Below are 15,060 nucleotides of genomic sequence, written 5' to 3'. Positions count from 1 at the left end.
GCCACCAACATATATATGTCTGAACCTTGTGAGCGAGATATCTTGAAAAATAAGCGAAGTACCAACTTCTAATCTGGTGTGTGGGTGTACCTTGGCAAAACGAAGAACGCTATTGAAAATTGGGTCGCCAGGTCAAAATCCAAGATGGCCGCCACCATGTATGTCTGAACCTTGTGAGAGAAATATCGTGAAATATAAACTCAGATATGAAATCTTACCTCTTCTCCAATGGCTTGATCTCTGATCATCAATTTGGTTTCAGACCTGGACACTCTACTCTGGACATGCTGCTTCTGCTTTCTCAACAATGGATGGAGGTCCTCAATGCCAAACAGGAAATTAGAGCAGTCTCCCTTGACATATCACGTGCCTTCGATACGGTCTGGCACCCCGCTCTGCTCACCAAACTCTCCTCTTTTGGTATCCATGGAAATCTCCACGCATGGCTGGCGGACTTCCTCTCGAGTCGTAGTCAACGTGTGGCCTTGAATGGGTTTCTCTCATCTCCTCTTCCTGTTCAGGCTGGAGTTCCACAAGGCAGTGTTCTGGGCCCTGTGCTTTTTCTGGTCTTCATCAATGATCTCTCTGACTCTCTTGAAAATCCTCTATCTCTTTGCTGATGACTCTACTCTCTGTCGCTCCATTCTTCATCCCTCAGATCGGCAGTCTGCAGCCTCCTCACTCTCTGCAGACCTGGACAAAATCACAGACTGGGCAAACAAGTGGAACATGTCTTTCAATCCTGACAAATCTCACACTCTTACGATGTCTCTCCGAAAAGACCGACTGGACAACCCTCCCATCCACTTTCTGAATAATCCTCTCCAAGAAGTTCTGTCACTCAAGCTTTTGGGTCTCACTATCTGCCATGATCTTTCCTGGGAAAACCACATTTCAAATCTGGCCTCCAAAGCCAGTCGCCGACTGGGCATCCTCCGTCGTGCGAAGTCCTTCCTTGGCACACCTGAGCTCCTCACCACATACAAGGCTTTCATCCGCAGCTCAATGGAATACTGCTCTCCCCTCTGGGCTGGTGCTCCTGCCTCACACCTAGCTCGTCTTCACACTGTTGAAACCAAAGCATTCAGAATCATTGGAATCTCCCGCGATGAAGCTAACTCCAAGGGCCTCTCACTCACTCACCGCAGGCAGGTTGGTGGTCTTTCCGTCTTCTACCGACTCCTCTCTGGCCTTGCCCCCCCAGCTCTCTCTGGGCTCTGTCCCGCAAATATTCCTACAGGTCGCACAAGATCTGCCTGCAACCCTCTTATGGTCAAACTGCCAAAATCAAGACTCTCTGCTCACCTTCACTCCTTCTCCTTCATTCCTCTTTCCTCCCACCTCTGGAACAAACTCCCTCACTCTCTTCAATCCCACTCCACCCTCCAGGTCTTTAAAACAGCTGTTCACCACCATCTCTTATCTTCCCCCATCCAAAACCTTGATCTTTTCTACCCCCGCTAATTTCACCCCAATTCCACTTTTTTGAAATACCAACTTCTGTCCTGGAAATCCTTGGTGTCCTTGTGTTTTATACTTCTCCCTCCCCCCCCCCCCTCCCTTCCCACGCCTCCTCCCCCCAAGCCCTCTCCCTTCCACACATCTCCCTGCTCTCAAATGTTGTGTTTGTGTGCTTCCCCTTCTCTCCCCATCTTGTTTTACGCTCCCTCTTTTTATATATTTTGTTTGTCTGGTTGATTTGTTTGTGAAGTAAATGTTAGCTCTTTCACGAGCCTCGATTCAGTATACAAAAAAAACCAAAAAAAACTACTCACGTCTAATCTGGTGTGTGGGTGTATCTACGCATAAGGAAGAACGCTATTGAAAATTGGGTTGCCACGTCAACATCCAAGATGGCCGCCGCCATGTATGTCTGAACCTTGCTAGCGGAATATCTTGAAAAATAAGCGAAGTACCAACTTCTAATCTGGTGTGTGGGTGTATCTCGGCATAAGGAAGAAAGCAATTGAAAATTGGGTCGCCACGTCAAAATCCAAGATGGCCGCCTTGCGTCTTCCACTTTGTCAACTCACATCACTTCACCGACGGGGGACCTAGGCGTAACGCTTGTTTCTTTTAAAGTCGAACACAAATTTTATTTTTCTTTTGTTTTTTTGATAGGCTTTATTATATTAAATGTGCCGTTTTGTCTTGCAACAATTATCTGCTGTTGACATGCTTGTGTGCAGTTTTGGCTGCTGGGTTGGGAAGGCATCAATTGAGCACTGGAAAGAAATCGCAACAGATCTTTTGGCGGAAACTGAGGCTGCAATTGTTTCAGCTGCAACACAGAAAGGTCTTAATTTTTGTGTTTCATTTTATGGTCATTCTCCTTGCATTACCTCCTCTTACATTTCTTCTCTTTTCCCAGTCAATTCGTAGTTCTAATATTTTTGCTAAGCCTCGCCCATCTTGCCAAATAGTACTTTGTTCAATAATGGCGGTTGTGAACAGATTGAAAATTTAATAGCTTTTCCAAAATAATTAATGAAATCTCATTAAGATCTTTGACAGGAATAGAAAGAGAAAATCTTCATGTTCAAAGTCATGTGCAAAGGGTCTTAAGTACTGTATTACACTAATGGGGTTTACTTGTAGGAATGAAAGTGTTAATGTGAGTGAAAGTTGCTGGCGATTAATATTTAACATTTGACATTATGGGAGAATGCCACATCACCATCCAAGAGGTTCCATATGTCCAAATTTTTTGGTTCGTTCCGATTTTGTGGAGATTTGTAACCATTTACATTTTTAAAAGTTTGAGAGGTTCTGAATCCAAAAACCAATGTTTCCATTTGATTTGAAAAGAAATATTTTGGAAAGAAATTGGAAAATATTTTTTTTCAAATCAATTGGAAACATAGCATTTATAATTTTCCACGCACATGAAATATTGTCACTGGCGTTCTCTATCTTGTTTGCAAAATGTTTGTTTCGAGTGCCTCATAGTTTGGACTGAAAGAAAAGATGAACAAGTGGAAGGAATGTATGGAGACAAAAGGTCTGAAGGTGAATATAGGAAAGACGAAGGTGATGGCAAGTGGTAAAGCATGTGGTGAGGTGGAAAGAACTGGGAAGTGGCCATGTGCTGTGTGCAGGAAGTGTGTCGGAGTGAACTCCATTCAATGTACAATGTGCGCTGAGTGGGTTCATCAAAAATGTAGTGGTCTGAGAGGGTCATTAACCAGTGTAGCAGCTACATTCAAATGTAAAGTGTGCACAGAGGGAGCTCCAGATGGAGGAGATGTTGAGTTGGATCTTGGAGACGGCGTGAAGCTGGAAGGTGTGAAAACATTTTGCTACCTCGGAGACATACTGAATAGAGAAGGTGGATCAGACACGGCAACGGTTGCTAGAGTGAGATGTGCATGGAAGAAGTTTCGGGAACTGAGTGGCGTGCTGACGAGGAGGGGAGTGTCGTTGAAGCTGAAGGGAAAGGTGTATGCTGCACGTCTGAGAAGTGTTATGATTTATGGGAGCGAGACATGGGTCATGAATGTAGAGCAGCAACGAAGGCTGGAAAGGGTGGAAATGCGAATGGTTCGGTGGATGTGTGGAGTATCGTTGAGAGAGAGGAAGATAAATGATGAATTGCGAAAGATGATGGGAATAGAGCCCGTGATTGATGCTGTGAAGAGGAACAGGTTGAGATGGTTTGGTCATGTGTTGAGGAAGGATGAGAGTGACTGGTTGAGAAGAGTGATGGAAATGAATGGAGAAGGAAGTAGAGGACGGGGAAGACCGAGAAAGACTTGGCTAAAGATGGTGGAAGAAGAAATGAGGGCAAGGGGGTTAACAAGGAGAGATGCAGAAAATAGGGAAATATGGAGAAGATTGTCATGGGGACCGCAAGGCTAACCCCCGCTCTAGCAGGGAAAATGGCCTTAAAATGCATGTTGTTGTTGTTGTTGTTGTTGGAGTGCCTCATAGTTGTCGTTAATTTGTTCCGATACATTTTATATTTTTGAATATTATAAGTGTTTGAATGACGTATTCTATTTTTATATTGACTATTTCTTGTCTTTATCGATTTTATTATTAGTCCCCTATCGAACTTCACGACGTTTCGATCATTTTTGACAAAGTTATGGCACTTTTAACTTTGGGAATTCTGATAATTCTGATGATCCTTAACTCAGTGCCATTTTAAGTTTTAATTTCCTTTAAAAACCAATTTCTCTGCAATAATTGGACCGATTGAGATCAAATTTTCACCGTAGGAGGGACTCGGTCTGTAGAATATTTTAATGGTAATTATGACGTCACAGGTCACGTGGTTCGGCCGCCATATTGTTTTCGTGAAAACACGAAAACCCCTTTTTCTCTGCAACGGCTGAACAAATCGAGGCCAAACTTTGCAGGCGCAATCGCATACCCATGACGAACAAAAAAGGCAATGAGCATGACGTCATGTGTCACATGGTTTCAGAGTTATGACGTTTTTAAGCATGAACCTTTAAAACCGAGCTCCTCACTCATTTTTGATCCAATCGAGGGGAAACTTCACAAATCTGTTCAGCATGTCGGTCTACTAAAATGTCATTTTGGAATTTGCGATAGGGCACGTGGTTTGGCAGATATCATTAATTAAACGAAAATATTTTTTTTTTAAATGGATATCTCTTGAATCACCAGTACCTCAGACCGTGCGTGAGTTGGTAATAATTTATATAATTCACACAGTGCAATATGTGCAGGCCGCTGCACAGAGCGACCTTGCGGGCTTATCAACGAGGCGAGGCGTGACACACGTGTCTCAGCATATCTCAGATCAAGTTTGAAAACCAGCATCAACCGTGCATAAATTTGCATATTCGATCATTTTTGACAAAGTGATGGCACTTTGTTTATTCTAGAGTTCTCCTCAAGCCGCAACGCGCGCCCTCAGCCTCGTCTCGCGAACATTAAAAGCGCGACACAGGGCGCTCTTTCAGGAGGGGTGGAGCCAAGCCGAGCAACATATATATATATACACATCGATCATTGATCTTGAAAAACAACGTATTTTGTCGTGCTTCTACTGACCTGTCTGCGAGGTGTATAAATCGAAGTCCCGAGTGTGAATCACAGGTGAGCCTGTCCTGAGGTAATTAGTGATTGGGAACGATTCAGAACCTGTAGGTAAATAACCATAACCCTTGGTAATTTCCCCAACAGTTTTCCGGACTATAATTTGGAGTGCGGTAAGTCAAAGCTGTTAATATTCCTTGTGTACAATATGCTGTAATCGTGGACTGTTCTTTAAAATGCTTTCCTAGAATAAGCATCAAGTCAAAAACGTTTTCACTGAATTTTGTTTCCATTGACACAATTCTTCATATCAGGCAAGAATACATTGAATTCACATAGTTTACCAATAAATCAACAATACATCTAGGGAGGTTGGAGTGTCACTTTACCATATGCTTCTGTGCGTATAATCTGCGTGAATACTTCTTTAAATATGTATCTGATACTCTGCCCTCTTAGCAGTATACACAGTATGCGTCAGAAGTAACCTAGCTTCCACGGTCCGCGGATAACCTGGTCAAGATAACCCGGTCTCACATCATCCGCGCCCACATTCAACCGTGCATAAATTTGCATATTTAATGAGGTTCGTCTGTCACACTTTGGTTTCTTGCGATAACTCCACCAAACATTGGCTGATTTCAACAAAATTTTGTACACACATGTGTCTCAGCATAACTCAGACAAAGTTTGAAAACTAACATCAACCGTGCATAAATTTGCGTATTTAATTAGATCCGTCTGTTCGTCTGTCACAGTTTGGTTTCCGTACGATAACTGCACCAAACATTGGCTGATTTCAACAAAATTTTGTACACACGTGTCTCAGCATAACGCAGATCAAGTTTGAAAACCAGCATCAACCGTGCATAAATTTGCATATTCGATCATTTTTGACAAAGTTATGGCACTTTGAACTTTGGCAGGGGACATGTATTGCAGCGCAATACTCAGAATGCTTGTTCCTTTTGTTATCCAGGGTCTTGTTTATTTCTATGTCTCTTTGGCCTTTTTATTCTTTTTGAATGCTTGTTAGTCCCCTACCGGTGTACACCGGAGGGGACTATAGGTTGCACGCCGTCCCTCTGTCTGTCTGTCTGTCTCTGTCTGTCTGTCCGTCCGTCAGTCCGTCACGCAAAGAACAGTTTTCCGGACTTTTTTTCTAAACGCTTAATGCTAATGATTTCAAACTTGGCACATGGTTTCCTCATGATAAGTTACAGATCCAGTTCGAACGTCACGACGTTTCGATCATTTTTGACAAAGTTATGGCACTTTGAACTTTGGGAATTCTGATAATTCTGATGCTCCTTAACTCAGTGCCATTTTAAGTTTTAATTTCCTTTAAAAAAGATTTTCTCTGCAATAATAGGACCGATTGAGATGAAATTTTCACCGTAGGGGGGACTGGGTCTGTAGAATATTTTAATGGTAATTATGACATCACAGGTCACGTGGTTTGGCCGCCATATTGTTTTTCGTGAAAACCCGAAAACCTGTTTTTCTCTGCAACAGCTGAACAGATCGAGGCCAAACTTTGCAGGCAATATCGCATACCCATGTCGAACATAAAAGTCAGCGAGCATGACGTCATGCGTCACATGGTTTCAGAGTTATGACGTTTTTAAGCATGAACCTTTAAAACCGAGCCGCTCCCTCATTTTTTATCAAATCGAGGGGAAACTTCACAAATCTGTTCAGCATGTCAGTCTAATAAAATATCCTTTTGGAATTTGCGATAGGGCACATGGTTTGGCAGATATCGTTAATTAAACGAAAATATTTTTTTTATTTATGGATTTCTCTTGTTTATTCTAGAGTTCTCCTCAAGCTGCACCGCCCGCCCTCAGCCTCATCTGCGAACGTCAAAAGCGCGACACAGCGCGTGCTTTCGGGAGGGGCGGAGCCAAGCCGAACAACATATATATACACATCGATCATTGATCGTGAACCGCAAAATATAATAAATTACTGATATTTAGCGACTCAAAAGGTTCTTTATCAACAACTTATTTTGTCGTGCTTCTGCTGACTTGTCTGCAAGGTGTATAAATCGAAGTCCCGAGTGCGAATCACAGGTGAGCCCGTCCTGAGGTAATTAGCGATTGGGAACGATTCAGAACCTGTGGGTGAATAACCCTTGGTGATTTCCCCAACAGTTTTCTGGACGACAGACTGCCGGTAGGGGACATGTATTGCAGCGCAAACTCAGAATGCTTGTTTTGAGATAGTAATAAAACTTTGCGATAAAAAAAAAAAAGATATGTTATTGTTGAGTTGAAAAGCAAGCATTTCAAAGAAATATGCACCAGATGAAATCCAAACAATCGATTAAAGGACAAAACGAGTCAGGTTAATACTGCTGTATATACTAATTTTGCTTTGAGGCAGGTTCGTGGTAATAAGCAGCCATAGGTTGCATCAGAAATGATGATGACTTTGGACAAGTTGATAAATCGTAGATAAATCTATTGCTTTTCAGTCATCTTATCTGAAAGATTTATCTCATGAAATGTGTAACACACGTAGAGTAATAGCAAGTGAAAGAGTGTAAGTTGCATTTCATGAGATCATGCTTCATTTGACGTGCATAATAAGATGTCGACTTGTAAACCATTTCATCTCAACATATTAACCATGTTGAAGACTTCCAGTTGGGATTTGGTTGCGGACAGTAATGTAGAGTTTCGTGGTAATCAGGTATGTCTTCGAGACAAGAAAGAACAACATTATAATTTATTTTCTTTAGGCTACATTACGGCATGGGTCCCCAAATAATTTTTTTGTCATGTAGATGCAGTCAAAGTTCTCATCAAAGGTCACGATGATATCATGGACATATTACTTGATATTTCAGAAGACGGTGATTAAAAAGCTGATTGCCGTTGCACAGCATGTGCATAGCATGACCAGATGGCCAGGCTAGAGACAGGAATTTTTTGTATGCTGTACATTGTTGTGAATCAAACCCACCAATGATACGCTGTAGGTTTTGGAGTACGTATGTTGCTATCATTGCAACTTGACCTCAATTTCATGCAGATCGATACTTGTGCAGACATGCGCCTGAGTCCTTTGTTTAAAGTGTAAACCACCTGTCACTACATTTGATGTCGTGATTCAATAATCATGTTTATGATGATTTTTTCAAAACGTATTTCGACTCTTTGATTTTTATTTTGCCTCCACCGATGAAGTCGCCAGAGGTATTATGTTTTTGGGTTGTCCATGCATCTGTCCGTTCATGATAGGTTTTCGTTATCGCGATAACTTGAGAACCGCTCAAGGGATCTAAGTCAAACTTGGTACAGGTATGTATAATGATGTAAAGATGAACAGATAGAATTTTGGAGTCACGAGGTCAAAGGTCAGAGGTATGTTAGGTAAAAATCCTGATACCACAATAACTTGTCTTTTTTACTTTGATTAGATTTTGGCATCAGGAGGTCAAATGTCAGAGTCTGTAATAGGTTTTTATTACTGCGACAACTTAAGAACGGCTGAAAGGGGAACTAAGTCAAACTTGGTACAAGTATGCATGACAATGTAAAGATAAATGGATTACATTATGACGACAAAGGTCAGAGGTCCCGTTAGGTAAAAAATTCTGTTACTGTGCTAACTTGTGAACCTGTAATGGAACTTTGACCAAACTTGGTATAGGTATATATTATGATGAAAAGATGAACTTATTTGATTTCGGCATCAAAGGTCAGAGGTCATGTCACGTAAAATGTGATACTTGAGAACAGCTGAAGGGATTTAAATTAAACTTGGTAAAGTGTGTATAATGATGTAATAATGTGTTGCTGAGGCATATCGGTCGACATTGCGATGTCAGAGTGCCGTTAATAGTTCTTCTTTCTTGCAATTGAACAATTAATTTGCAACAAGATGCAAATCAAACAATCTTTTTCACAATCGGTGAATAATGTGGGCTGAAACTTCCATTACACAACACCATTGCACAACACCATTGCACAATGATGCCACCATTACACAACAATTTATCGGCACTTACATTGCAGAGCTGTCACTAGTGTTCCGATTGCTGATTAAATGGCTCTTTATCCATATTTTTGTTTCTTTCATAGTTCTCCAAATTAGTTGTTGTTTTGGACCTTCCGTTATCTCACAAAAATATTTTGGTGAGGCTTGAAAAAAAAAAAAGTTCTCTTCTTTCTTCTGCCTTTATTTTATCTTATGTTACATGAACTTGTGCAAATTTAAATTATCCTGTGTTTAATTTGTGTTTGCTTGTTTCTTTTTTGTGTTAAAAAGAAAAGAATCTTGTGATTGTTTTTGCTTGCTTGATTTGTATATGGTGGCAGTTGGTGACAGGTCCGAAGAAGATGGCACTGAGGAAGATGAAAAATCAGAAGAACTTCCAGCCAGTGCAGTGGTGAAAAGACTCAAGTTTAACGAGGACATCATTTGTAAACATGGTAGGACTGGAGTGGGGGGTGACAAAAATGGAACTGATTGCTGCATGTTACCCTGTCAGAAGTGGTTTATTTATTTTTTTGCTCTGACCTCTCTTATGGGAATCAGTCATTGAAGTAATTTTAAAATCATTCAAATGTGCAAGGATAAAAAAAAATAAGCAGTTACTTGACTGAAACGAAAACAAACTAAGTGGTCACAAAACGTTCACGTGTAAGAGCTTGATCATAAGTGCTGTTTTATCCTGCTGAAGACCGATTTCCCATTTTAATTGAAATAAATTTACTAATCGCTCGTTGAACCAATAAAAATAAGCAGCGAATATCCGAAAAGATTAATTTTAAAATGGGGAAAATATATATAGAAGTTGCACTTGGAATAAGCAGCATTGGGTGGCCCACTGTGAAATGTCTTGTCCCTTTTTTCCTTCTTTTTTTTTTTTTTGCATACAAGATCGAGGCTCGTTTAAGAGCTAGCACATAAAACACATATTAGCACATAAAACACAAACCTAAACGGACTCGTAAAACAATAAAGGGAGGGGGAGATGAGATGGGGAGAGAGAGAGAGGGGAACACAAGCACAACAGCAGAGAACAGGGACATCGGTAGATCTGTGGAAAGGGGGGGGGGGTGGGGGAGGGAGTGGGTACATGGTACAAAACAAATTGACACTGCAAGGAATTTCAGGAATGAAGTCGGGGATTGTTGTGGATTTGGGAAGAATGTGGAAGAATGAAAGATGTGGATTTGGGGTGTATTAACGGGGATAGAAACGGTCAAGGTTTTTGGATGGGGGAAGATAAAAGATGGTGGTGAACAGCTGTTTTAAAGACCTGGAGGGAGGAGTGGGATTGAAGGGAGTGTGAGAGTTTGTTCCAGAGGTGGGGAAAAAAGAGGAATGAAAGAGTGAAGGTGAGCAGAGAGTCTTAATTTTGGCAGTTTCACCAGAAGAGGGTTACTGGCAGATCTTGTGCAACTGTAGGAATATTTGGGGGACAGAGCACAGATAGAGCTGGGGGAGCCAGACCGGATAGGAGTTGGTAGAAGACAGAAAGACCACCAACCTGCCTGCCATGAGTGAGTGAGTTAAAGTCACTCGGAGTTAGCTTCATCGCGGGAGATTCCAATGATTCTGAAAGCTTTGGTTTCAACAGTGTGGAGCCGAGCCAGGTGTGAGGCAGGAGCACCAGCCCAGAGGGGAGAGCATTTGGAGAAAAATCGATTTGAATTGAGCACCTGCTCAATTAAACCTGCGTCTCAGGATTTATTACCAAGTGTGAGTTATTGTTGGAGAAAAATCAAGCGCCTCCATTACAGGCTGATACGCCATATTGTCCTCGAACGGACTGTCCGCTTGGTGCATTTTGTTTTGTCACTGGGATTCCCATATCAACATCATCGTGTGGAGATCGCCATTGGTTTCCATATCGGCTGAATTCCCGTATCGACCTCTCACCTCGTAACTCATCTGCCGCCGTGCCGATACCTGCCTGTTCTTGTCGTTCTGCATGGCTTCAACCAGCGTGGGGATCCATGCACGGACTTTGGGGAATGTTACATTCCACTCACGTTTGGCGTGTCATGAGTTTATTGCTTTGAGAGCATTGGGGAATGATGGTACCATCATATGTATTGTTCATTTGATGCAAGTGACATTTTCATTGTACTTTCTTTAAGAATGTTATTGTTGTGTATGTGAGAGTTATTAATACAATTACTTGTTTTGTTCTACAATTGCATTGGTGTGGTTTTACCATGGTTTATTAGAACACTAAAAATAACAAATCTTTCTGCCGTGTTCCCACTTGAAACTCTGAGGTGCACCTTAACTGGGGTTTTGGCAGGGAACACGTAAAAATATGAACCACTCCCTTCCTCCTCTACCACCACCACCCCCCCCCCCACCCCCACCCCCACCCTTCCTCCCACTTCCATGTAACAATACGATGTAGAAAAGGCCAGGCCGTCCAACCAGTCCAATAGCTAGAAATACTGCGGCGTGAGGCGATTCTGTGGACATAGACTTCTTCGGAACCAGAAGAATCTGAATGTGACAAAAACCACCGTTTAGAGGCCATTTTTCCCCGCAAAGCGGGGGTTGGCCTTTTCGGGGACCGTGGTTGTTGTTGTTTTTTGGTCCCCTTTTTGAAGCAATGTTTTACGGCCGGATGCCCTTCTTGCCGCCAACCCTGTTTGTTGCCTTTTACGACAAGCAGGGAATTACCAGTGAACTGGTACTCAATTAGCCGACCTCGGAAGGATGACAGGCTGAGTCAACCCCCCTGGCGTTAAACACCAATATTCAACAAAAACACCAAACACCAAAAAACACCAAACAAAAACACCAATTAAACACCAATATTCAACAAAAACAAAAACACCAATATTCAACATAAACACCAAACAAACAAAGACACCAATATTCCTCGGTGGCGAGCATGACTGAGTTGGACTCACATTGGATGTTAATCAAATAGCATTATCCAATCCAATTTCACTTCTAAGATTCCAAACCTTCTATGTGAAGCATTTCAAACTAGAAATTTATATTTGTGACTATTTTTTTGCAATTACAGCCATTAAAAAAAAACCAATTAATCAAGCCTATGTTAATAATTATCCTGTTAGAAAGTTATTTTTATTACAAAATCAGATGTCATGGTTAGTTTCCCCCACAATTATTCTTGTATGCCTGTACAGTGTACAAAGTTGATTAAGCCAAAAGGGAGTTACAAAGAAACCTGTGACTATTGTCTAAACTGTGCAGACATTATCAACTTTGATCTTTTTGTCTTGATAACTATTTTTAACTGAATAATGCAAATGTATGCGATAGCAAGTGTCCCAAAACTTAATAAGGACAGAACGAAGACCAATTTTAAGATGGTAGAAAATAGTGGACTTTAATAATTCAAGATATTGTGTGAAGAAAATGGTGATTCAAACAACAACAACAACAACAACAACAACAACATGCATTTTAAGGCCATTTTTCCTGCTGGAGCGGGGGTTAGCCTTGCGGTCCCCATGACAATCTTCTCCATTTTGCCCTATTTTCTGCGTCTCTCTCCTTGTTAACCCCCTTGCCCGCATTTCTTCTTCCACCATCTTTAGCCAAGTCTTTCTCGGTCTTCCCCGTCCTCTACTTCCTTCTACATTCATTTCCATCACTCTCCTCAACCAGTCACTTTCATCCTTCCTCAACACATGACCAAACCATCTCAATCTGTTCCTCTTCGCAGCATCAATCACAGGCTCTATTCCCATCATCTTTCGCAATTCATCATTTGTCTTCCTCTCTCTCAAAGATACTCCGCACATCCACCGAACCATTCGCATTTCCACCCTTTCCAGCCTTCGTTGCTGCTCTACGTTCATTACCCATGTCTCACTCCCATAAATCATAACACTTCTCACACATGCAGCATACACCTTTCCCTTCAGCTTCAACGATACTCCCCTCCTCATCAGCACGCCACTCAGTTCCCGAAATTTCTTCCATGCACATCTCACTCGAGCAACCGTTGCCGAGTTTGATCCACCTTCTCCATTCAGCATGTCTCCGAGGTAGCAAAATGTTTTCACACCTTCCAGCTTCACCCCGTCTCCAAGATCCAACTCAACATTTCCTCCATCTGCAGCTCCCTCTGTGCACACCTTACATTTGAATGTAGCTGCCACACTGGTTAATGACCGTCTCAGACCACTGCATTTTTGATGAACCCACTCAGCGCACATTGTACATTGAATGGAGTTCACTCCGACACCCTTCCTGCACACAGTACATGGCCATTTCCCAGTTCTTTCCACCTCACCACATGCTTTACCACTCACCATCACGTTCGTCTTTCCGATATTCACCTTCAGACCTTTTGTCTCCATACATTCCTTCCACTTGTTCATCTTTTCCTTCAGCCCATCCATACTTTCCGCAATCAACACCAGATCATCAGCATACAACAACTCCCATGGTAAACCCTCCTTTACGTTCTGAGCCAGCACCTCCATCACAGCTACAAATAGTAGTGGACTTGGTACCGACCCCTGATGCACTCCCACCTTCACCTCAAACTCACCACTGTTCCCGTCCTTCGTCCTTACAGCTGTGCGCGCTCTTTTGTACATTGCCATCACTACTCTGATCAACCATTCCTCAACTCCTAACTTCCTCAATGCCCATGTCAATACTTCGCGTGGAACCCTATCGAATGCTTTCTCCAGATCAACAAACCCAAGAAACAACCTCTTCGTCTTCTACATGTACTTCTCCTGTAACTGCCTCACAATAAAGAGCGCATCTGTCGTTCCTCTTCCTGCCATAAATCCAAACTGCATTTCGTCGATCTTCACCTTCTTCCTTAAACTCCTCTCCAACACCCTTTCCAATACCTTCATTCCATGTTCCAATAACTTTATCGTTCGGTACGAGCCACACTCCAGAGGGTCACCTTTCCCCTTGTATAGAGGGACGAGGGTACTCAGTTCCCAATCCACTGGAATGCGGCCTTCTTTCACCACCAAATTACAGATCTCTGTCATTCTCTTCACACCCCAACTTCCTGCTGCCTTCAACATATCTCCCACAACTCCTGTCGGCCTTCCCGCTTTTCTACTCTTCATTGCTTTTATCGCTTCCTCAACTTCCTTCTCAGTTATCTTCTCTGCCGGTCCTAAAACTGGGTTACTCTCTATGTTGCCATCCCTTTCATTCTCTGTATTCAGCAGCATTTCCATATATCTTTTCCATCTTCCTTTAATTCCATCTGGGTCCACAACGATTTGTCCCACTTCATCCTTCAAGCAACTCACCCCCATCACAAGCAACTCACCCCCATCACAAGCAACTCACCCCCTGGCAAATATTGTTTTCATGCTGGAAGTTCTCTCTACTATCACGGATCCTTTTTATTATGTCCATTTGTTTTCTACTTGTCTGCCTAGCCTTGCATCCTTTGTTGTTTTGTTCTTTCACGAGCTTTTTTTTGTCTCTAAAATTTAAATTTTTGTTACTGGTGTTTCAACATTTTTAATGAATAATAAAGCTAAGTGTGCCCTTGTCTCTAAAAAGGTGTCTTGGCATGCATCATTTATGAGGTTGATTTAAAAAATTTTAGAGTTCATAATAAACCCGAGTTGTGTGTTAACCAATCTAGTTCATCTTCTTTTATTGTTTTGTGTTGTGTGTATCAGGACAAATGACAAATCAGATTGGAAAGAGAGAGCTGGTGTCATCAGAAATTTGGAATATCTTGCGTGCCTACTTTCCATCCTGCCCTGAGTACGCACACGACATTCAGCCGTGCCAGCAGTGCCAGGTTAGAGATGCTCTTTCAGCATCTTGGAATTCCTTAACCATTTTCACTTTAAACCTGCTTAATTTCACTCTCTTCTTTTTAAGGTAACATTTGCAGCTATTGATGATTACTTAACCGGGATTGTTAGTATTTTATTGAAGATTACCATGCTATGTCGTTACAATTGCAGAAGCTTCTTATGATACGAATCAGAATGGCTCCAAGCACAGGTGGGGGAAAAGAGGGGAGGCAGGAGAGCTGGTGGGCCGGGGGAAAAAAGCTAAGAAGGGTGGCAGGTTAACCAGTGGACC

The 15,060-nt window shown here is 42.1% G+C and overlaps 1 protein-coding gene across 17 annotated transcripts in view; it reads left to right on the top strand.

The window, feature by feature from the left end:
• Positions 1–15,060, top strand: part of USP48 (ubiquitin specific peptidase 48) — a 250,247-nt gene that overhangs the window by 132,024 nt on the left and 103,163 nt on the right. For all 17 annotated transcript variants that reach the window (XR_013625012.1, XR_013625013.1, XR_013625011.1 and 14 more), the window contains 3 exons: positions 2,190–2,296; positions 9,342–9,455; positions 14,646–14,770. Coding sequence is in view for 12 of the 17 variants with exons in the window: in XM_078786944.1 (XP_078643070.1) it covers positions 2,190–2,296; positions 9,342–9,455; positions 14,646–14,770 (346 nt within the window). In the remaining 5 variants the exon portion in view is untranslated. The remainder of the gene's footprint in view (positions 1–2,189; positions 2,297–9,341; positions 9,456–14,645; positions 14,771–15,060) is intronic.

The sequence above is a fragment of the Myxine glutinosa genome, chromosome 11 (genome assembly GCF_964187855.1).
Source record: "Myxine glutinosa chromosome 11, kmMyxGlut1.1, whole genome shotgun sequence".
Classification (NCBI taxonomy): domain Eukaryota; kingdom Metazoa; phylum Chordata; class Myxini; order Myxiniformes; family Myxinidae; genus Myxine; species Myxine glutinosa.
The sequence above is the reverse complement of the archived record's forward strand: the minus strand, read 5'-3'. Positions and strand labels throughout refer to the sequence as shown.